At 35.9% G+C, this 25482-nt stretch overlaps 1 protein-coding gene and 1 pseudogene across 1 annotated transcript; both read left to right on the forward strand.

The window, feature by feature from the left end:
* The first annotated feature begins 1193 nt into the window (after positions 1-1193).
* On the forward strand, positions 1194-25093 carry LOC142613958 (uncharacterized). Its single transcript, XM_075786480.1, has 22 exons — positions 1194-1418; positions 2134-2892; positions 2978-3399; positions 3691-4345; positions 5082-5168; positions 6405-6451; positions 6985-7094; positions 7243-7343; positions 7530-7622; positions 9306-9389; positions 9618-9701; positions 16340-16408; positions 18128-18187; positions 18291-18362; positions 18614-18721; positions 18834-18910; positions 19858-19941; positions 20140-20248; positions 20378-20467; positions 21420-21485; positions 21570-21665; positions 24456-25093. Exons 1-22 carry the CDS (start codon positions 1305-1307, stop codon positions 24567-24569), a joined length of 3501 nt encoding a protein of 1166 aa, XP_075642595.1. The 5' UTR covers positions 1194-1304; the 3' UTR covers positions 24570-25093.
* On the forward strand, positions 22458-22568 carry LOC142614342 (U6atac minor spliceosomal RNA; annotated as a pseudogene).
* Positions 25094-25482: the final 389 nt, after the last annotated feature.

The following is a 25482-nucleotide window of genomic DNA, read 5'->3' on the forward strand; positions in this document are numbered from 1 at the left end:
GGGGTGCTAGGGTGAGGTCTGTGACACCCTGGTCACAGTAGCTATGATTCAATCCAACATTCCCTAGCCGGGGGGAGGGGGGAGGTGCCCTTATTAGATCACGCCCTGGGGGGTAAGCCACATATGGTCGCCCCCGCCCCCCTTTTTCGTTCATCAAAAAAAAAAAAAAAACTCCACCTTGACTCATTGCAAACCAATTATAGGGCGTAGCCCGAACCAATGCCACCTTCTAAATATGGTCACGCAATTAACACAACATTGTCACCACCCATATGTAGTATTGTTACGCCTTACCAGGTTGGTCACAATCTAGCTCGTTTGCCTCAAATTATTCGCATGCTACTCACCCAAGTAATCCATTCTATTTGAAAAAAGAGTATATGTTTGCGTAACCATATTACACACACACATATATAAAATATAGTTTTTTTTTTTAATTTTAAAAATGGGACACCCATTTTTATTTTTATTTTTATTTAATTAAGAAAGTGATGTCTTATTATTTGGTCATGCTATTTTACTTAGAACTTGGAACTTTTATGTTTGTAACACGTCCATTGAGCCTATCACTTGGATGTCCTCAAAGGTAGGATACATAATTCACAGCTCAATTTATAGTCTCAATAGGCTGATGATCTAGTAATAGTTGTAGTTATCTTTTTATTCATTCTTTTTCTAGGAAACGATCTTAATTATCTTAGCCACTAACATGACAAATTTGTGTTTTTTTTTAAAAATTTTAAATTTATTATTATTGTTGTTGCACACATCCTTAGAAACCATGTTTTTAAACACAAATGGTGAAATGATACTATGTCAGTGATATCAAAATCTAATAAGTGTGAGATATGTCAGCAAAAAATAACTAACCCACTAACAATTGAGTGATATGTGTTAATAGCTAGTTATTTTTATACACATCTCTCATTTATTAAATTTTAATACAAATAACATAGTATAATTTAATATAAAATATATTTTTTTTTTCACACACACGGTCGGGATAATGTGTAATAATTAGCGTCCTTTTATTTATTTATTTATTTATAGGCGCGACAAGTAATTTTTAAACGTAGAAAAATAAAAAATCATACATTAACATTTTTTTGTGACCTTTCAGAAAAAAAAAAGAAAAACATTTGTTTTGTTTGGGCAAGTGGTTGTGTGTATACACTACAGTATAAGCACTCCAAAACCCTCAGCCCAAAACCCTCACAGCCTTCACCGACCTCTCTCTCTCTCTCTCTCTCTCTCTCTCTGTGAGAAAGCCAAATATGTCGAGCAAATAAGAATCAATACTGGCAATGATTCAACTGCATAGGAGCTCGCTGTTGATGAACACTGTCACTGTATCTTCCTCCATATTCTCTAAACCTCCAACTCCGTCATTTCTTCGCCTCAACTCATTCATGTCTAAGGTTACCCATTCTTCACCTCACTCCTTTTTCAATTACATTTCTCTTTGGTTACCCACAAACTGTAAATAAGAAAATTAGCAAAATATAGGCTTATATTGTTCTTTTTTTTTGTTTAGTTGTTGAGAAATTTTAAGAAAGGAAAAGTAAATAGAATTTTTAAATTCATTGCCCATTTTATAAAAATGGGCCCTTTTATTTCTGAGTGAAAAGAAGAAAATATAAAAAAATTGGGGAAAAAAACATATATTATTGTTTTCAAATTTTCACTAGCTTTGTCTAGTTCTGTTATTGTCTTTTGAAAAATTTTAAAATATTCAGAAAGCCATTTACAGGTGCTATTGTTTTTGTTGTTTGAACCTTCATTCTCTAAGTTTTATTAAGCGGTGTTTCTTTATTATTATATCCTGTTATTCTTGTAGTTGATTGAATTGCGTACATGCGCATTCTTTAGTTGATGAATAAAGTGTAGAAGATGTGTGATAAACGAAAGTACTGTCACACTCACAGTTTCAAATTTTTTTTTTGTTGAGAATTAAGTTAGCAGAGTACATTGGGTTGAGCTTATTTTTCTTGAAAATGAAAGGCTGCTATTGTTTCCATGCTTAAATTTATGTATAGGTTTTCAGTTATTTTTATGTATAAATGTTATGCTATCATGTCTATCTGTATTTGATGTGGCGAATATTAATATTAGTGCATTGCATTGGTGCTACAGTTGCAGTATAGGGGACTTCAGCAGACCCCAAGAACTCATTTACCATGTTCTTCATTTGGCAATGGATACAGAAAATGTTCTCAACTTAAGTGTAGTAAAGTCAAGGTGTCTTGCATGATCTCAACCAACCATGTAAAGGGCGGAAAGGATTCCCGTATTTTCAGAAGCCATGTTGATTGTTCTCGGTTTGGTTTCACAGTTTCATCCCACTTAAGACTTGGACTCCTTAATTTTATGGCACCTTTGGATACTTCAATTTATGGACCTCTAAACAGTGGTTTTAGGAGTTTTAATAATTGTGGAAGTTTTGCTCGGAGGTTTTCTTCTAAAGATGCGAGAGTAGCAAGTATACGCGAAAATACTGGTGTTACGGCAAATAAGGGTGGTGGGAATACCTTCCAGACGTTCAGTCAGCATCAGAAGAGGGCAAATGCGTTGGCCACTCACAGCAGAAAGACAACTGCAAATTCTAATATCTCAGCCTCTAAAGACATTGACACAGTGACTTCTACTGAATTGCTAGTTGGAGATGGGAAAGGGGATGTGGAACTTTCATCAAAGGTTTCAACTTCCTGTGTTAAAAATGATAATCAAAACTCTGAGATTGACAGACAACGGAAGCAGCAGTCAAGAAACAAGAAAAACAAGGTACGGAAATCTGCTGCGAATGCTTCAGACGAAGCTGTTGTAGCAAAAGGACCTAAAGCAAAGAGTTCTGGTGTGAGCAAAAAAAGCCAGAATTCTACTCAGGATTTAGAGGTTAGCAATTAACTAATTTGTAGTAGCATCAAAATAAAGTCCTTTATTTCATTGCAATATTTTAACTAACACTTCAGTTCTTCAGAAGAATTCAGTTGGGAGCACAGCTGTGGAAGTGCTTGATAGTTCTACTTCAAGAGAACTCCAGACTAAGAAGAAAAATGGTAAATCTAGTAGAAGCGGGAAATCTGTCAAAGCAGCTAATGAGTCACCACAGAAACCGAATCCACAACAGATAGACAAAGTTAAGCATCTCGGACAAAGACCACTGAAACAGCTATATCCCCCGGATGGGAAATCTGTTGTGGTGGTGGAGTCTATTACAAAGGCTAAGGTTATTCAGGGCTACCTCGGTGATATGTATGAAGTCTTGCCTAGCTATGGTCATGTAAGAGACTTGGCTGCAAGATCAGGATCTGTGAGGCCTGATGATGACTTTAGTATGGTGTGGGAGGTTCCATCACCTGCCTGGACTCATTTGAAGAGCATCAAGGTTGCAGTAAGTGGGTATGGTTTCTTATCCCCTTCAACCATTTTAAACTAACCTAGAGCAAAACCACAAGACTATAAAAGTGCACTGGAATATTATCTATTTGCATACCTATCAACTTAATAATCAATAGTTTAATTCTAAGTTGAGAGGCGTTTTTGGTGGTCATTTTCATAATCATTACTGATGCTGATTTATTATGTTAATAATTGGAGCTTTGTTATTTAATTGTTTTCATTATTAATTTTTTCCCTTAGTGTTGTTTTTCTGTTTCTAAATTTTCTTTTTCTTGTTGCCTTGTTCCTCAGAGCAGAAAATCTTATCCTTGCATCAGATCCTGACCGAGAAGGAGAGGCTATTGCATGGCATATCGTTGAGATGTTGCAGCAACAGGATGCTTTACGTGAAGATCTTAGTATAGCTAGGGTTGTCTTTCATGAAATAACTGAAACATCCATTAAAAGTGCTCTCCAAACTCCAAGAGAAATTGATGCAAACTTGGTTCATGCTTATCTTGCACGTCGTGCTCTCGATTATTTGATTGGATTTAATATTTCTCCGTTATTATGGAGGAAACTACCTGGTTGCCAGTCAGCTGGGCGGGTTCAATCTGCTGCACTTTCTCTTATATGTGACAGGGAAATGGAAATTGATGAATTTAAACCTCAAGAGTATTGGAGTGTTGAGGTGAAGATGAACATAAATAGACCAGGTTCTTCACTGAAAGAATGTTTTTTTCAAGCACAGTTGACCCATTATGATTCCCAAAAGTTAAATCAGTATTCGATCAGCTCTGATATGGAGGCAAAGAATATTGAACAGAAGATTAATTCAGAAAGTTTTCAAGTGGTCAGCTCTAAAAAAAGCAAAATGCGGAAAAACCCCCCTACACCATATATAACATCAACACTTCAGCAGGATGCGGCAAACAAATTACATTTTTCTGCATATCATACAATGAAGGTTTGGGAGAATTCATGTCTTTGTTGCATTTCCATATTTCACATTAATAACATTTATTCCTGTAAAACTTATGATGTTATGTTTTTCAAATTCTAATAATTGAATTTATAATTTTTGCTTTATTTGTCACTTATAACTTTATATTATGAATACAATCTAATTCCTTTATAATAAAATCATAAAGAAAAATATATTAATAAAATATTGTATTCATATGTTGTAGATTGGGTTAAAGTGATATAGCTGAGACTTATGCATTCATTGAAGTATACATTAATATGTAACAACTAAATTGATGGTTATTTCCTGATTTCATAATTGAATCTTACATACTAGTTATAGCAACCCAGAAGAACGCTTTGATAAGGTTCGTTTAAAATGCCGTCTCAAAAGCAATGTGGTAGTTGAAGAACAAGATCAGCAGTGGATTCTTACTTCCACCATTTTATATTACTTATGTAGGAATGAAGATGCTCTTGGCTCAAGGCTCAACATACTTTGTTCTATTCCACTAAAAAAACCTTATTTTAGGAGAAATTATTGGCAAAGTATTAGATTTAGGGGAAAAATGGGGTAAAGTATCAGTAAAATTTAAATCCCCCTCCTCAACTATTGAATTATCAAAAAATTAAAAAAAATTGATACATATAAAAAAAATGAGGACAGTTTTGCTTGAGCATTGACATTTGAAGATATGTTCTTGAGCCTTTGACTTGCATTATGTGTGTGAATGCAGGTTGCACAGAAACTTTATGAGGGGGTGCAATTATCTGATGGTAAGGCAGCTGGTCTGATAACATACATGAGAACAGATGGACTACATGTAGGTATCACGTTGGCTGCATGAGTATTTTCAATGTAGCAACTTGTTGCATAATGTAGTGTTTTTTAATCTCCCAGTCCCAGTGCCTAATGGTGGCTGAATTCAGAATTCTTTATTAATTTTGAATTTCTTCTTTATTCGAAGTATCTGTAGCTGCATTCCAATATCTTTTGTGACAGGTCATTTTTTCTTCTCTATATATATATTTTTAATTTATTAAATTACATATGCAAGTTAGCTTTTGGCCCTGTACCATGAGTCATAAGTAAGTTTTAATTTAGCTAGTATTGTTATCACCACTTTGTAAGGACTTGTAGATTGTTACTTTGGTTTTGACTTATGGATTGTTGCTATGGAGGCAAATTTCCTGGACAAAATGCATCAAGGACAGGAAAATGTTTTAGAGGCCCTGTCTATGCATCTTGATTTGTTGTTGGATGGTGCTTGTGGTGCATTTTCTTTTTCTTCAAATATCTGTTTGTTCTTTTTAAGGACTCTCTTTCTTTTAGTACCTCTTTTTCATCTTTCTTTTCTATAATAGAAATAGTTTTTGAAAATTGTAACTCTACTGATGGTAGTGTGTGGTTGTAAATTTTTTTTGAGTGACATGTGGTTGTAAATTTGGATATTCTAGGTGGGAGTCTACTTGAACCTACTTTAGAAAATGTATACAAAACAATTGAATTAAATTTAGTAGTGGCAATGTTCCTCAAAAAAAAAAAAAAAAAAATAGTAGTGGCAATAACTAATTGCTCTAAAATTAAATTGCAAAATCATTTACCTCTTACTGGCAGTAGAGAAAGTATTGCCACTGCAAGTAGTGATTTGGGTATGAAATTGGTTAATGTATACAAAACAATTGATTCAAAATTAAATTTGGCAGCGGCCATAACTAACTGTTCTAAAATTAAATTGCAAGATCATTTACTTCTTACCATTAGTAGAGAAAGTATTGCCACTGCAAGTAGTGATTTGGGTATGAAAATTGGTTAATGTATATTGCCTGCTTTACCTTAGGACCCTCATTGATTCTAAATGCTTTTAGTAGTTTTATAGAATATACTAATTGATGTCAATATCTTCATTATGCTTGTTGATGTGATATACTACATCATTTCTTCTGGACATGTCTGCATGTGCTCAGTAGAGTTCCATGTTGTCTAACATTATTAAACTCTGTTGTAAAGATGATCCTTTTGCAATGTATAGTGAAACACATTTCCGTTTCTATCTCAGATGTCTGATGAAGCTGTCCAAGAGATTCGCTCTATCGTCATTGAAAGGTGACATATATAGTTATCCAGACTTACATCTTTCTTTCTTTTTGTTTCTTTTCATTTTTTCTTTGTAGTTTATATATTCTGCGTATGCTTGTTGATGTATGTATTTGTGCATGTATTTGTTAAATTATGGTTAAAGTCTTGTTTTGGAATTTTGTATTGTGTACAACATACGTTTTCCATGGTCTGGAACTGGTGGTGAATGCTTGCTATTATTGAAAGGGCTTGCTTGTTTATGATAGTTGAAAGGACATGCTTGTTGATTATCATACATGATCTGATGATGGCGTTGTAGTTAAATTTTGCTTTTTTATTGAGGAAAAATAAATTGTTACCTATCAAAAAAAAAAAAAGTTTCAAAAAGAATTATAATTTCAGTTTTATCAAGATGCAAAGATGTCATTACCTTAATATTTACTTGAATTGCTCCCCACCCTTTTCCTCTTATTCTGCTATTTGTGCTAAAATTGCATTTCCTTATGCAATGATATCTTGTGTTTCCTTGTCATTTAATATAAAAAACATACTTTGTGCAGGTATGGACAAGGGTTTGCATCAGGGAATTCACGCAAATATTTTAAGAAGGTGAAGAATGCTCAAGAGGCCCATGAAGCAATTAGACCCACGGATATTCGGAGGTTACCATGTAAATAAATATATTTTCAGGCTTTATGGAACTTTATCTGGTTGGTTTTTAATTTGAGTTTGTAGTGCAAAGTTAGTGTCTTTCATATTTCCTTCTGATGGACTATTACAACCTATTAAGTAGAGAAATTTCTCTCTTTGGTTTTCAGCAACGCTCATTGGAGTGCTTGATGAAGATTCCATGAAGCTATACACTCTTATTTGGTCTCGGTCAGTGGCATGCCAAATGGAACCTGCTATCATAGAGCAGGTGAGAATGTAAATTTTTTCTCTCATTGAAAGTGAGTTAAGCCAGATTTTCTTTGAAAAGTCACTAAAGAAATTGCATTACATCCTACTGGACTTATTTGTTTCTCAATTAAGGTTTGTTTCTCCTTGGTAGTTGTTATGCAATTACAATCATCTGTTTCCTAACTTTTTTTTTTTAATCAAACAGATACAACTTGATGTTGGAAATGCTGACAAGTCCCTTGTTTTCCGATCTGCATGCTCAAGAGTTAATTTTCTTGGATATCAGTCAGTTTTTAAGGTACAACCATTACTCCCATCTTGCTATGGCAATATTCCTGAAAAGCTGTAAATGTGTCTTTAGTAGAACAGTATGTGTGGCAGTTGTCCATTCGTGGGCCATAATTCATCTACTTGCCAGTCTTGTATTGCTTTGTGTGTGTGTGTGCGCGCGCGCGTGCATATTCATTGTTAAGTAACACATGCACCCAGTAGGTATTGAAGCAGGGACCTTGCTCTCCACCCCATTCTTTATGGAGGGAGGAATTTCGATTTGAACTAGGGCTCTTTGACATGTATATTCTAAAATTAATATCGTTTTAGTTATGATGAAGTGATGAATAACTTCAAGAAGAAGAAGAGACAGAAGGACGGAATGAGGAATCCTTCAAAATGAACAGAAATAGTTATTAAGTTTGCAGTTCTTGTTTGTGCAGCTGTTCTTATGATGCACAATTGAATGTCGCATGAATTGTTTGAAGTAATATCCTTTTACAATTTCATGTTTCCTAGTAGGTCAACTCAAGATGAATTATATTTTAGAATTGATATTTATTTCTGCATAATTTGGGCTACTGGAAGCAAATGAATACTATGTATCTTGGAAGCACGGGTGCGGCGTTTGGGCTGCCACACCCGCGTCCTATGCGGCCCGACGTGGGGACGCGCAGGCGACGCCGCTGCCTGCGCGTCCGTGCCGTGTCGGGCATTAAAAAAAAACTTTTTTCGGCGTGATTCGCGCTGATTCAGGCCGACGCGCAGGCGACGCCGCTGCCTGCGCGTCCGTGCCACGTCGGGCATTAAAAAAAAACTTTTTTCGGCGCGATTCGCGCTGATTCAGGCCGACGCGCGTGAAATCGGGCTGATTTGCATCGATTCGGCACGAATCGGTATGTATCGGGCGCAAACCGGTACCGGCGAAATCAGCCGATACCGGCCGAAATTCAAAAAAAAAAAAGTATTTCTCTTCAGCTAGGCTTTCTCCCATTCTCTGTATTCTAGTTATTATTGACTATTGCTCTTAAATTTAGTATATATTTATATAATGTGAAAAAAGTATGTTTAGCAATATATTAAAAATATAAATAAAAATATTTTTAATAATTTTTTAATCGCCGCACCCCGCCACACCCTACTTTTTCAAAAATTGCCGAGTCCCGCACCCGCACCCGAATCCCGAAACGCACCTGTGCTTCATAGCTATGTATATACATGAGTGGACGAGGATCTGCAAATGCTTGTAGACATGCTATTTCATATAACTGTAATTCATATGATTGGAAATGCTTGACTAATTCAAAATGATAGTGCTCTTCATTCTTCAGTTGTAATTTTAATTTTGGCTATTGTGCCAATGGTTTCTTTTCCACTAGTGTTTTTGATATCCACTTCAATCCCTACTTTCACATGTTGGAGCGTGTAAATGTTTCATGAGTTTTCAGTAGTTAATTCTGATTAGAAATTATAGTTGAAGTTGTTTAAGAAGAAGTTGATAGTAACTTTATATTGCCATTATTTCTATCTTTTAGCTTGCATTTCTTCTTCTTATTATATTTTCTTTACTTTTTTTCTTTGCTATGGAAGTTTAATCACCTTTTCTGTCTTTATTCAGATGACTTGCATGTGATTTATACGATGCTTTATTGTACCTTGTCACATGTTTATTTGTGAGATTTTCCTTTTTGTCTGCTCTTTAATTTTCTAGGATGTGGAAGCTGTAGCAGCCCGAAGTAAAGAAAATGTCGAGAATGATCAAGATGTGGCGTTTGGTATTCTTAATTCATTGAAGGTAGTGGATCTCATATATTTCTTTTGCGTGAAATAAATTAGCAAAGAATCTTATTTTAATAAATTTTTTATAGTTAATGAGGCATAGCATAGATATTGTTGGGCAACGAGGGCAATATTATTTGACTATATTTTTGTATCAAAATATCTCTTGAATTTATACTGATGTTGTGAATTTATTATACCTGTTCCCTGAATTGTGCCTTTATTAACTTAGTGCATTTTGTAGCTAGAAGATCAATTATATCTTGATGAAGTGGAACTCAAGCAGCACCATACCAAGCCTCCACCACGCTACTCTGAGGGATTATTGGTACATTATCATTGCCGTTCTTTATATTAGTAGTATTTTAGAACAATCTCTCTCTCTATATATATATATAATTTTTTTTTTTCATTTATATATATAAGTTAGTTTCCTAATCTTGCTGGCACGTTTACTCAGAAGGAGGGATTTGGGGGATTTGATTTTTTTCCAAAAACAAATATCTCAACTCACCTTGCATCTGGACGGCCTATGCGTGCATCTTCTTTAAATGGACTAAGGCCCATTTTTCTTTAAATATATCTGTTGATCTGGATGGTAAGGGCCAACGGGTGGTGAAGTGGGCCAATTTTGTTAAACCTAAGCCTATTATGGACTTTACAGTACCTAGTGAACTCGGGCCTCTTAAGCAAACACACGGTGGGCCTATTAAGCAAGCCCAAGATGACCTTTCGGCCAAAACTAATCAGAATCAAACCGGTGACTTGAACCACTTGAAACCACAAAGCTTGTTACGATCTTGTGAGCGAGGTGAAGGATCGGGCTCCCACGTCTATGCCGAGAAGTCATCGATAGGTACCGGCGAGATGGGAGGGGATCTTTCAACTTCCGTTGGGGGTTTCAAGATGGCGGTGCAGGACATTTCTGTTCCGATGGGTTACCAAGGTAGAGGTGCCGAGGTGGGGGTTCCTTCCACTGTATCAGTTGTTGATGACTCAGCGACGGACTCTCCGATCAGTGGAGCTGTGCAGGTTTCGGGTGTTTTAAACTCCGTTGGTCATCCCAACTTCACCGTTACTGTGGATTCCTCCAATGCGGGGTGTTCGACGACGCCAGTGAAGGTTGCCGAGGTGTCTTGCCATCAGCCTTTATTGGAATAAAACCGTTTTTCTCCTATCTCTGAGTTGGTCTCGGATTCTTTCGAAGAAGAGATGTTGTTGTTGAAATGGGTTAACCCCACGGGGTCTGATAAGGATGAGGAGGATTGGCAGTTGATGGATTTTGAACCTTTGGCTTAGTGGGATCCTAATGGGGGTTTGGTGTTAATGACAGAGGAAGTTGACCCAATCGAAATCTCTGTGGAGGATGAGTTGGAACCTTCGGCTTGGGTCAGTAAGAAGGTTAAGGGTTTCGGTAAATGGGTGGGTTTTCCTATTGATTCCTGTGAGAGGCAGTGTGTTGAATTTTTTCGACGACTTGCAACGCTGCGGCAGGTAGTCTTCGCCGCACAGCTTCTTCCTCTACAAAAGGTATGAGGGAATTACGGAATTTAATTTCTATAGTTAATTATGATGGGCAAACTGGTAAACGAACCAGGGAGATTGTGAAGTTCAGTGGGTTGGGCTTTGATGGTTGTCCATGAATTTAAGACTTTTATCTTGGAATGTGAGAGGATTCAACAATCCTCAAAAGAGGGATACTGTGAGGAATTTACTCAAGGAATGGAAGTGTGAGGTTGTGTGTTTTCAGGAAACCAAACTAGACTGTACCAATTCTGCTGTTGTGAAAAGTCTTTGGGGCAACTCTTTTGTAGATTGGGTGGCTTTAGATGCCATTCACATAGCGGGAGGTATTCTTGTGATTTGGGACACAAGGGTGTGTGAGAAAATTGATTGTGTGGTGGGTAGCTTTTCTGTTTCAGTCTTGTTGAAGGGGGTGCCAGATGGTTTTGTTTGGATATGTACGGGAGTTTATGGCCCCAACGATGCTGGTTTGAGGGATGCTTTATGGGCAAAGCTTGATAGTGTGAGAGCGAAATGGAGTTCAGCTTGGTGTGTTTTTGGTGATTTCAACATTATTAGATACCCGGCAGAGCGTCTTGGTTGCAATTTGTTTAGTCTAGCTATGTTCAATTTTTCGAACTTTATTGAGAGGAATTTTTTGGTTGATCTAACTTTGGTCGGGGGTGAGTATACGTGGTTTAGAGATTCAGTGAACCCTTCTATGTCTCGTATAGATAGAGTTTTGGTTTCAACTGATTGGGAGGAACATTTCTCAGATGTGATTCAAAGGCCTCTCCCTCGTGTGATTTCGGATCATTGTCCTATCCTAGTGGAGGCAGGAGGCATGGCGAGGGGGAGAAGTCCCTTTAAATTTGAGAATATGTGGCTTAAAGTGGAGGGTTTTGTGGATCAAGTTAGGTGCTGGTGGAACAGTTACCACTTTGAGGGATCCCCTAGTTATGTTCTAGTATGTAAACTCAAGGCTCTTAAAAAAGACTTGCAGTGTTGGAATAAACATGTTTTTGGGGATGTGCATTTTAGAAAAAAATGTTTGTTGTCTGAGCTACTGGATCTTGATATGAGAGAAGGGATGCAAGTGCTGACTACGGCAGACAAAGCAAGAAAAATCGAGATTAAGGCAGAGATCGAGTTTTTAGCTTCTTTGGAGGAGATTTCTTGGAGGCAGAAATCAAGGGCTTTGTTCTTAAAAGAGGGGGACAATAATACTAGGTTTTTCCACAGCCTTGCTAATTCGCATAGACGAGCTAATACCTTGAGGGGCGTGGAGGTTGATGGCATTCTGTATGAAGCTGAATCAGATATTCAGGATCTAAGTGGTGGAGTTTTATAAGAGTCTTTATCAGGAACCTGAAGATTGGAGGCCCACTGTTGATGGGTTAGAGTTTGCTAGTTTGGTTGAGTCTGATAGGTTTTCTCTTGAAAGGGAGTTCGATAGGGAGGAGATCATTGCGGTTCTTAGGGAGGCCGAGGGTGATAAGGCTCCTGGTCTTGATGGCTTTACCATAGCTTTCTTTCAAAAGTGTTGGTGTGTGATTGAAGAGGATGTTATGGCTTTTTTTGCAGACTTTCATAGCCAATGCGTCTTTGAGAAATCTCTAAATGCTACTTTTTTGTGTTTGATACCTAAGAAACTTAATGCTGTCAATATTAGAGATTTTCGGCCTATTAGCCTTGTGGGAAGTTTGTACAAACTTTTGTCAAAGGTGTTGGCCTATAGGCTCTGAAGTGTATTGGACAAACTTATATCCAACTCCCAGAATGCCTTTGTTGGGGGAAGACAGATTCTTGACTCTGTTCTTATAGCAAATGAATGTTTGGATAGTAGGTTGAAGAGTGGTGTTCCGGGTGTGATTATTAAGTTGGATTTAGAAAAGGCTTATCACGTAAATTGGAATGCTTTGTTTTACCTTATGGAGAGGATGGGTTTTGGGGAGAAGTGGGGGAGGTGGATGAAGGCTTGTATCACTACAGTTCGTTTCTCAGTGCTTATTAATGGGTCCCTGGCTGGTTTTTTTTGGTAGTTCACATGGTTTTCGACAAGGAGATCTTTTATCTCCACTTTTGTTTTTGTTGGTGATGGAGGTGCTAAGTAGGTTATTGAAGAGGACAGAAGAGGGTGACTTTCTTAGGGGGTTCCAGGCAAGTCCCAATGTGCGAGGAGGTTTGCATATTTCTCATCTTCTGTTTGCTGATGATACTATTCTTTTCTGTGATGCATCTAGGGAACAATTATTATATATACGGATGGTGTTGATCTTTTTTGAAGCTATTACAAGCTTAAAAGTAAATGTTGGCAAGAGTGAAATTGTGCCAGTTGGTGAGGTAGGGAATTGGATGTTTTGGCTCGTATTTTATGTTGTAAGGTTGGTTGTTTGCCTATGTCTTATTTGGGAATACCACTTGGGGCTCATTTTAAGGATGCTTCGATTTGGAATCCCATTTTAGAAAGGGTGGAGAAAAAGCTTTCTGGTTGGAAGCGGTTGTATTTGTCAAAAAGAGGTAGGCTTACTCTATTGAAGAGTACTTTGTCGAGTCTCCCAACTTATTATCTATCGCTGTTTACAATTCTGCAACACATAGCAGACAGACTAGAGAGGATTCAGAGGAATTTCCTTTGGGGGAGTTCTAATGAAGTTTTCAGATATCCGCTTGTTGCTTGGGATAAGGTTGTTTGGCCAGTGGAGGTAGGGGGTTTGGGGATTCGGAAGATTGGGCTTTTTAATCAAGCTCTACTTGGGAAGTGGCTTTGGCGGTTTGGGAAGGAAGCTACCCATTTATGGCGTCAGGTAATAGCCACCAAATATGGAGAGGGTAGTGGAGGTTGGTGCACTAGAGTTGTGAGAGGGACTCATGGTTATGGGTTATGGAAGAATATTAGGAAAGTTGTAGACAATTTTTTCAGTCATGTGGTGTATGCAGCGGGAGAGGGCAATCGTATTCGGTTCTAGCATGATCCTTGGAGTGGTCCTACTCCTCTGAAAGAATTATACCCGAAACTGTTTGCCTGTGCTGTGGTTCAGGAAGTTTTGATTTCTGACATGGTTATTCTTGCACCAGACGGGGGAGGTAGGAGTTGGAACTTCCTTTTCCGTCGCAATTTTAATGAATGGGAATTGCGGAGATTTTATTCTTTCTATGAGCATGTCTCTGCCAGGATACCTAGAGGGGAGGGTGAGGATATCTTGAGTTGGCAGTTGAATCGCAGCGGTGTTTTTGATGTGCGATCCTTTTATTTTGCTTTATTGAAAGCCCCTTCTGTTTCCTTTCCTTGGCAGAGCATTTGGTGTGTCAAGGTACCTAAAAGGGTATCTTTCTTCTTATGGACTGCTGCTAGGGGTGGGATTCTTACAATAGATAACCTTGTTAAGAAGAATTTGCCCCTTGTTAATTGGTGCTGTCTTTGTAGGCGTGATGTGGAAACTGTGGATCACATTTTGCTTCATTGTCAGTTTGCATCTATTTTGTGGAGTGAGGTCCTTAATATGTTTGGGGTTCAGTGGGTGATGTCGGATACTAATGTTTCTCTTCTTTTTGCTTGGAGGAATTGGTTGGGTACCTACTCTTCAGATGTTTGGAATATGGTTCCAGCATGCCTTATGTGGTTAGTATGGAAGGAACGCAATGCCCAAACTTTTGAGGACATTGAGAGACCTATAGATATGTTGAAGAACTTGCTTGCTAGGACTTTTTTTGAGTGGTCTCGAATTTGGGGCCTTTCGCAGTTTAGTTCACTGTCTGATTTCCTTATCTCTATTAGACTATCCTTATGATTTGTATGTTTTTGTTTCAAGGGCAGTGAGTTTACAATCGTAAACACATTGTTCTTTTTCATCAATAAAACTCTTATTATCTATCAAAAAAAGAAGAAGAATATTAATAATTTCTCTATGTAATGAATATTTAATAACAACCATTGAAAATGCTTATGTTTAGGCATGTATGCAGGGCAATATCAATGTATTATGCACTAAAAGTAAGTTTTACAAAATTAGGCTAGAATACATATTACACCTTTAAGTTTACTGAATTTTCTTTTTTGTCAATTTAGCCTTCCATCCATAAACTTGGCTAACTATTAAATAATATTTTTGATCAATTTTTTCATTTTATTTTTGGTAAAAATAAAATTTACACCTTTTAAGTTGGGTGTTTAGTCATTACTTTTTTATAATACTAACATGTAATTTTTTACTTTTTTAATGGAGTTTATGGACGGAAGGACTAATGTTGGCAACAAACATAAACTTTAAGGACTAAAATGACAAAAATGTAACTTGGTGGACAAAAATGACAATTCAGCAAACTCAATAGGTGTAGTTTGTGTTTTAGCGAAAAAAATTACCATGTGTTAGAAATTGGTATTGATATATCATATGTTTTCTATGTATGCACAATTTCTTGGCATGCTAAAAGTTCGTTTTTCCTTTATTTGATCTATCTACCCATAGTCTTCTGAATATAGTTTTATGGGTTTCTCTTTCTATCTTATTGTGTTCTGATCCTGTTCCACTTCCACTTTATCTGAACTGCTTGTAAAATGTCTTGTAATTTCTTTCATGTTTTTAATTCCAATCTCTGGTTGCTTAAGACTGGGGCTCCTTTTTACTTATATATAACTTTAATGAGTGTAGTTTGAGCACAACTTTAGAGCCCTCTTCCTTTATGAGCCGAGTGTGAGCACTATTAGATCAGCTTGAAAAGTTCTACTTCCAATTATTTTTGATGATTTGACTCATTTGTGTGTTCAGAAAGAACACAGTAAAATATTGAGGAAACCAATTTTACTAACCTGCATTATTTGTAACCTCTTTTCTACACAATGATGCCAATTCACTGTCTTTTGCATCAACCTTTCTATACTTGTTAAATTGATTATTATTATTTTTTAAACTTGAAAACCAATTTCATGAGTGTTTGACAACAAGACTGGTGTATTTGGCAAACACATGGGATCATCTGAGCCTTAATGGCTTGTATGACAGTGGAGCTGAGTTTGAATTGAAGCTGGATGGCTTATCTCAGCTCAAACCAGGCATGAATAAAGTTACCTTCCAGCTAATCCAATCTCAAACAACCTAGTGCCTGCCTTGGTTTGGTTCATATTTATAGCCTTTATGCAAACTCACCTTTGGAAACAGTGACAGTCTTGCCTATGTAATCAGTCTATTTGTATGTATTTTGAAATATTTGAAAGACATTTAATTAATTATAAACTTTTGTGACAAACCTATTATTGGTCCTGCTGATTTTCTCTCCCAAAAGGTGTAGTTGTTACCAAATGTGATGATTAAGTTGCCTCAGTGGCCCTCATGTGTACCCAATTGTTTGTGTTTCCAAGTGCCAAGGTTCGGGAGGGAGGCAGACTTGAAATTGCTTTTGAACTTCTGTTATTTGTCGGCTTTCTCTTTTGCTCTCTAACCTTTGAAATCTTAAAATTTATAGGTTAAGAAGTTAGAGGAGCTTGGGATTGGAAGACCTTCCACATATGCAAGCACACTGAAAGTTTTACAGGTATAAGTGTCAAATTGGATAGCATTTGTACATATTCTTGGAATTGATGTATCATGTACCTTTGTTGTAATTGTTTATTTGGGTTTTAGTGGGTGGTGCTCCTTTTGGAGGGCCTCTTGCTTTTGTATTTTCTTCTTTTCCATTATTTTTATTTTTTATTATTAATGAATAATAAATGTTAAATTACCAATTCTCCCAAAAGTTTAACCTATTGGGATATGGTAAATTTAATCATTTGACTGCATACTTCTAACACCCCCTCATGTGTGGGCTCAAACTCCTTAATAAGTGAGGCCCAACACATGGGATTTTAAATGGAAGGTAGAGTGGAGGAGATAGAGATTGGATTTAGGACCTCTTACTCTGACACTATGTTAAAATTTTGGGAGAATCGGTAATTTAACAATAGAAATTATGTTAAAAGAGAAGGAACCCTTAGCCTACAAGAAATATACTAAGAGAGCAATAAATCAAGATAGAATAATTATCAATAAAATCTAACGAGGAAGAAGATGCCTCAATAGGTGGGTAACATAGCCATCCACTCATTTAAATCCCTGAGAATGAATAACTTCAACTCCCACAATGACCTCTCTAAATTTTCAAATGCTCTTCAGTTGTGTTCCTTCCAAACTGTCCACATAAGACACAATGGGACTGCACACCAAACATCTCCAATACCTTGTCTTGTGAATCACCCTTTCCAGTAAGCCAACACATAAACGAATCTTTTCTTTACCATTCTTCACCAAATTCTCTATGCTAACAAATTTATATTTTTAGAAGCAAATCATTGAGTTTACTGGATGACCCAATATGCCAATGTATATATGATTACTTGGAGGCTTACATAGATTTTTACCTATAAAAAAATTATTGCTTGGAGCTTATTTTAAATAAGTAAAAATAATTTTGTTTGTACAGGGAGATGGTTCAAATACACATGATGTGTATCAAACCACTCTTGAAGATGTACAATCTCAAATTCAAAAATTAAAAAAAGTCTAAAAAAGATGATGAGGGGATATTACCCTAGGCAATTAACCAGTCGTGTAAGGATCTCAACAAGGACTGTTTGATAACATGATTAGGATATTCAAAACCATCAAAGTTTCTTCAGGTCTTTTCTCACTAAATTGTCCACAATACACACAATGGAACAACCTTCCCGATTTGTTAACTCCTTTGGCGATGAAGCTTCCTGGATAACAATCCAACATAAATCATGGTCTTTTGCATAACCCAGGATACCCCAAATAAAGCACACACAAATGACCAAAATATCTCTTGCCACTGAGATATTTAATGATTTTAATATCCAAGTCAGGGAACTTTTATTTACTCTACTTTTCCCTTCCTCGTCAATTTGTGAGTGAAAGGATCATCTGCAACTATAACTTTAGTAGTTCTTGCAAAATGTAGATCAGAGCCATCACATTGCGCAATAAATAATTTCAAATATTTATTGTACTCTGCTTTGACCAGTGATTTTTTGTAAGATAGTGCAAATTGACTCAATATTTAGCTCAAAACAAAAAAGGATTAATTTACATATCATCCATTAAACATGCTTTGTTGACATTGAGTCATAATCTTTGATAAATATGCATCTGTTGTCTGCAATTTTTGGAAAAATTAACTAAATTTATTAGTAATTTTCTCCCTTTCCTTTTGGGATGTTGAGTTTCAATCTTATCTCTGATTCATCTGTGGTATCAGGATAGAAACTATGTGACAACAAAAAGCCGTGTCTTGTATCCAGAATTTCGTGGCCGCATGGTATGTTCTGGCCTTTTCACTGAAGGCTTTCCAATTGTCTATTTTCTGATTCTCTTGACCACCTTTCTATTATCCAATTTTTGTTTGATTATATCTAATCTAGGTGTCAGCATTTCTTTGTCACCATTTTTCTGAGGTCACAGACTACAGTTTCACTGCTGATATGGAGACTGAGGTAATTTTTTTCATTGTTTTGTTACATATTCTGTTTTTCATTACCTTTTGTAATTTATTTGTTTGGCTGATGTTGCCACGTGAAATTTTAAACACACTAGCCTCCTTTACGAAGTGATGTTATGTTCACGTGATTGTTAATTATTTGATATACTTGTCTTATCCTGCGTCATGTAGCTTGATTCAAGATTGGATACTTGTCAGCTGTGATGCACTTTAAAAAAAAAATTGATTTCTTAACTTTTGCTTCAGCTTGATAATGTATCTGCTGGATTGACTGAATGGAAAGGCCTTCTTAGAGATTATTGGACACGATTCAGCTCGTACTGTGACCGTGCTAGTAGTGTCCATATTCATCAGGTATGGTTGCTTTCTTTGGAGTAAGGCTCTGATTGTGCTGTTCAGAGATGATAGCATAAGTTTGCATAATGTTCAGGAATTTTCAACTACTATGGTTGTATAATATTTGCAGGTGGAGAAAATGTTGGAGAAAAAATTTGGGGATTTCTTGTTTGATTCTCTCCCTGATAAAAGTAGGACCTGTCCCAGGTATGTATATGCTTCCATTTCTACTTTGGAAATGGAAATTGAAATGTGCTGTAACTAAATGGTGAATTGACCTTTATCTGAACTGGGTAATATTATATTGCTGTTGTTTTAAATAATACAACTCACACACTTATACAGTATTGAAATTGTGACCTAGCACTCCACCCTTTGTTTATGGGGGAGGAGATGTCATTTGGTCTAGAGACCATTGGGTTTATTGTTATTAACATTTCCTTTAAGGAATATTTGTATAGGACTTTGATGGTTAATTTTAAAGGAAAATGATATTTTGCTTTCTCATTTTCCCCTTTTATTGGATTATACAATCCTTTTGCTTTGATTATTTCCTCACATTTCAGTGTCAAACCTTGACAATGTATTTCTAATTTATTGAGCTTAATGTCAAAATTTTGTACATTCCAATTTTCTCTCAAGAGAGTAGTGATAATAGTTGATATTTCTAGATATGCACACACACAAAAGTTTTAAACTTCCTATTTAATCCCTGAAGAAGTATGTGGTACCTTTAGATCAAAATGTTCTCATTCTACGCCTGGGAAGCAAAATATCTTGGTTAACTGGATGTTCATATCTATCTGATCCATAAAGTTATGTGTTGAATTTGAATTTAAGCACTCAATCTATAGCCAAATTGTTACTTGGTGAAAACAAGTGACAAGCTTGGCAAATTTTGCATCCCCCAAATTCTAAATGATTTAGTACTAGCACGTTTGGCCACAATGTAACACTTGGAAAATGTTTCCATGTTGATGTTATAATTCATAAAATATGATTTCATAATTTCTTGTTATCGTGGATAGTTATGGTTATTCTGGTCTTTAACATGATGCTGTAATAGTTATTTAAAGGTCTACTTATGGATATATATTATTTGATATCTTCACCAATAATAACCTTAATGTAATCTTTGTTTTGATTTGTTTCAGTTGTATGGAGGGAGATTTGATTTTCAAAGTAAGTAGGTTTGGCGCTGGCTATTTTATAGGTTGTGATCAACACCCAAGGTGCAAGTAAGTCGTAACAGCATGATAATAGCTTCATTTCATTGCATGTTATATGCATAGAATAGAGGTGCTGCTTGGTATATGTTCTCAACTGAAATCCATACTCTTCAGCGGGGAAATAAAAACTGAAATCGATATTGGTCATACTGTTTTGTAATGACTGCAAAAGGTCCTTATTATCATGCATTTGGTTGCTGTGAATAGGTATATTGCCAAGACATTATATGGTGATGATGATGAAGAGGTTCCTCCTCAAAACAATAATGTCGAGGAGCCAAAACTGCTGGGTATTAACCCCGTTTCCAGTGAAAAGGTTTGCATTAAATTTTGGTCTTCGAATTTTTTTTTCTTTTCCAAATGTGATCACTGGATCTTTCATATTGTTTTGCTTCATTGTTGTATTACTTGTATAAATTGACAATTAATTGTTCTCTTTTTTCAGATTCTTTTGAAGAGTGGTCCTTATGGATTTTATGTTCAGCATGGTGAAGACAGGAAGGGATTCGTACCTAAAAGAGCCTCTGTTTCGCATGTATGTAAATTCTTCTTTTGTTGACATTTTGGAACCAAAAATCCTGGGTTTTTGCAAATATTTGTTGTTGTGGATCCTAAAGATGTTATCTTTGTGTCTTTCATGTTTCAAGCAAACATCATCATTCCTTTTGGTTCTATCAATTGGCAAGCGCCATGCTTGTTCTTCTGTGTCTGCCTTATCTTGTCATCTAGATTCACTTATATGCATACATTGTTCAGCACCAGCTTAACTAAATGGTCTTCTTATAAAAAAGTTATTATATGGTCTCAGATATGGTAATTGAATATTGATGTTCCTTTAGAAATAGCCGTGTCTATATATATATATATATATATATATATATATTATAGTATGTATGTTTGTGTGTGTGTAATATGTATATGTAATTATGTATCTAGCTCCAACATGCACTTCACTTGCCTTCTTTGCCCAATTTTGTCTCTAGATTCTCTTATATGGATATTATTTGCACCCAACTTTAATTAATTGGTCTTCTTATAAAATATAAAATAAAAATTCTATGGTCTCAGATATGGAAAAACTGAATATTCACGGTCCTTTTGAAACAGTTGTGTGTGTGGAGGTGTGTGCACGTGTATACTTTTGAATCCAGTATCTGCTTCAGTGACCTTGCTGTCTTGCTGATTTTGTCATTAGATTCTCTTATATAGATATATTTTTCAGCACCCAACTTTAATTAAATGGCCTTCTTATAAATAAAAAAATTAAATGGTCTCAGATATGGCAGAACTGAATCTTCTTGGTCCTTTTTGCAATAGCTATTTTTGGTATGTATGTTTGTATATAATTGCACTGATCTAACCAATACCAATTCGTTTTGTCCCTTTTCTTTCCCTAGCTTTTGCTGTGTCAATGCACTTAATGACATACTTTTAACTGGATTTTATAAACTTTTCATACTAAAACAGGCTAAATTCATTCTTTTCAGATAAAGAATGTGGACTCTATTACCCTTGTAGATGCTATTGAGTTGCTGCGCTACCCTATCACACTGGTATGCATGTCATTTTCTGAAATGAGTTTTGTTTCATTTATATATTTTTACTTATTACTGAACTCATTCATTTTAACTTCTTAGGGAAACCATCCAAAGGATGGCCAACCGGTGATCTTAAAGCTTACAAAACTTGGATTGAAAATTAGACATCGACGCACAAATGCTACAGTCCCCAAGGTACACGACTATTTGTTGAGCATTGTGCTGTTAAATGATAGTCATTCAGAAATGTTGACCAAAAATAAAAAAAACTTAGTAGCTCCTTGTCAATTTCTGTCTCTATGTAGTTCAAAGCATTGTTGCTGGTTTGTGTTGTAGTTATTGGTGACAACATAGGACGTATGAGCACCAAATTTATATATGGAAAACGTGAGAGTGGGATTTAGCATGCAAAAGATAATACCCTACCTAATAATATGTCAAGGCATGCAGCAAATGTGGTTAAGATGACAACAAAAAAAATTTACATATTGGATCTGGAGAATTTATGTATCAGATGGTTAAAAGCTTGACAAATTTAGCAAAATTTTGTTTTCTTAATTTACCATTGGCCATTACGTTGTGAACTGGGATAAATTATTGAATATAAAAGGTAGTTATTCATTTCGAGATGACTAAGGGTGTGTTTGGATACCGCTTATTTTGCTGAAAACTGAAAACACTGTAGCAAAATAATTTTTAAATGTGTGAATAATGTCGTGGGACCCATTTGTAATGAAAGTTTTGTTGAAAAAAGAGGTTTGTGGGTCTCGTGAACAGTGCATGGGACCCACTGGAAAAACCAACAGCCACAGAAATGCGCGGCTCAAAAAAAGAAAAGAAAAAAAGGAAACGCGGACGCAATAAGCTAGCTTTTTATCAATACCCAAACGGGTACTAATTTTCTAAACTTCAGAGAGGAAATACATTTTTGGTTAATTTTATGCATAATTCTTATTAATCCATTCACGGACATACCTAGCCAAGGATGAGATGGTTGGCATCTCCCCTGACAGGGACGGGAACGGTCTTCGGACCTACCTGTTACCACACACCCGGTTAAGGCTACCCACTTCGGTGGATCTCTAACCCAATTTTTTACTTATCAAAAAAAAAAAAAAAAAAGCCAAGGATGAGATTATCTCATCAACAAATCCTAAAATATAAAAACTAATCCTATTCTAAAACATAGGGATCAGTTTGAATTTGAGCAAATAACAATACTAATCTACTACTACCTTATTCAAATAAAGATCTATCACTAAGCCTAAATTTAAATACTTCTAATTCAAATAACAATTTATCCAGCACATTATCTTTGGTCATAACTCACTATTTATAGAATCTATTTTTGTTTAGCTTAAAATTACACCACTTTATCTTTGCTATCTACATGCCTCTTTATCTGGCTGTCTACATGCCCTAGAAACCAGTCGGATGAGTACAAAACAATAGGGGCACCCCCCATTCCCCCTTTCCCCTCCCCCTCTGCCACCACTGTTTGGTTGGGAACATAGATACTTTTAATGTAGGGCAAAGTTATGTGGATGGAGAAAGCAGAAGCACCATATAGCTGGATAGATAGATAGTGGGATCAAGCTAGAAAGCCTTTTGTTGTAGTGGATAATACATGCATAACATACATAGATGAAAGTAATATTGAGATGGACTTGTTGGTGCATAATGATTTGAGGGATTAATTTAAAAGTTGGGAGATGTTGTAGCATAGGAACCCCTTTTTTTTGTGCAACGAAGTATGAGGTATGAACTAAATGATACATTGGGCATATTGTGCTGCGGAATAATACATGGACTAGGAGTTTGGAAGGCAATCAGAGTAAGGTGGGATCATTTTCTAGATTTTTTGGATGGATTGGGATGACACTACAGTTAGATTTTGGCATGATATGTGGTGTGCCCAAAGTGATCTATCATCTTTATTTCTTGAGACATTCCAGGTAGCTGCAATGCAAATAAAGATGCCATGGTGTTTTAATTACATGAAAGTTATCGACGGTGGGGTGCAGTAAGATTGGAATTGGTGGATTTTTATTGTGAGTTGGTGTTGCACAAACATATATGCATGTTGATTATTTGCTACTGCATCGTCCAATTGCCATGGAGCTAATGGGATATTGTATTTGTAGTATTCGGAGTTAGATGGGTTATGTTTAATATTGGCAATGAAGACGCAACTCTTTCAGAAAGAGAGTATAGAATATAGTTCCATATTGTTTGATGGGGCAAATGTGGAGAGGAATAGGAGCAAGAGCTATCTATCAAGAACATTAAATCCTAATTTGTTGGGTTTGTCTTCTATTGGATGGGAGTAGACCTTCAAATTTGTACAATTACATAGATTGGTTGTACTCTTGATAAGGGAACTTTGGGTATATAGCCAGTATACTCTGTTCTTTATGTATCTTTATACATTATGTTATTAATATAATTGCCTTTACATAGGAAAAAAAGGTATCCAAACAATATATATGCAAAATTTGCAATGTCAGCATAATGTTGTGGTGGTGTTGCAAACAGTAAAATTGCAAACAATCTTTAATAGCGAGGGGAGTTTTCACAGCAATCTAGTTTTGTCAATTCCACTTAATGTTTGGTTGATATAGCAAATCTAGATTGTTAAAAGGGTTATTGCATTTATCAGCTCAATTTATCTTAGGTTATCCCCCTCCACCCCCCTTCCCTCTCCATTTCTTGCTTATTGCACTGACTCTGAGTAACCTGAGTCAGGATCATAACGTATTTAACTCGCCTGACCAAAAAGGTAAAAGTGTACAGTGTCTTTTGTTTATTTATTTGAGTTGAAAACTGAAAAACTTTAGGACAATGCTTCTAAAGTATGTGTAGTTCCTTTTTCCTCATGTTCTCCATTAATGTAATTTTTGCAACCCCTTGGCGCTATTAACTTCAATTGATGATCCATGTACGGCTTACAGTATTTAATATAATTGTGTTCTGAAATATGTGCAGAATCTGAAGCCAGAAGACATTACCATTGAGAAAGCATTGGAGCTCTTGTCAAGTGACAATGTAAGCCGAAGTGGCCGACCCAAGAACAAACCGAAGCTTGAGGAAGCTTTTTAGGCCATGTAGCCTTGGTAAGCAAGTTCTTGGATGACTGAGAGTACTTTTTATGAATACTATAGGTTGGCAACTGGTAACTTACCCCTTCACAACAAGAAATTTGTTCTTTTATGGTAAGTTGCACATGCATTTGGTGAATTTTATACCTACAACCTCATTTTCTACCTATTTTTATGGGAGAAGAAACTGTCATTTGAGCTAAAGCTCATTGGCCAAAACAAGAACTGACCAAAGAAGTGCATAAACTTCCGGCATATGGAGATTCTTTCGCACTGCAAGAAGAGATAGTGTATCAGAGTTGTGACAGTAGTCAATTTTATTGTAAGATTATGCCCTTTATTGTAGATTCTTTTTGGTGCCATTTCTCGGTAATATAAGGCCAATAGAATTTTTGCATCTATTAAAAATGTAGTTGTACAAGTTTACTTTTATAACTATAAAATTCGTAATCCCCGCTTGATGTTCTTTTTTATGGACACCGAACTTGAATAAAAATTCTTATGATTTATCATAATTAGTTAGAAGTGAAGGGTTTTATTTTTATTTTTAACAGTACATTGAAGTACTTATCAGTAGGGATTAAAAAAAATTGTATATATTCAATTTTATTATTATATGTCAATTTATAGAGATGATCGAGAATATAGATAGCATTTATTTAGAATTGTTTCGAGTATGTATAATTGTTGGATGGCAAAATATTAATATGATTGCAATTATCTACATATAAATAATATCAACTGAAACTTAGATTTACACTTTTCAAGTTTGAATTAATTGTCATTTTCATTTCTAAAGTTTAATTATTGTTAAAATTTTGCATTTGTTGTCAAGGTAATCATTCCATCCATTTTTTTTATTATCTAAAAACGGTTGATTAACCAATGAAAACTTATTATTTTTTACTAAAAAT

Source organism: Castanea sativa, chromosome 10 (assembly GCF_040712315.1).
Source record: "Castanea sativa cultivar Marrone di Chiusa Pesio chromosome 10, ASM4071231v1".
In the NCBI taxonomy this organism is placed as follows: domain Eukaryota; kingdom Viridiplantae; phylum Streptophyta; class Magnoliopsida; order Fagales; family Fagaceae; genus Castanea; species Castanea sativa.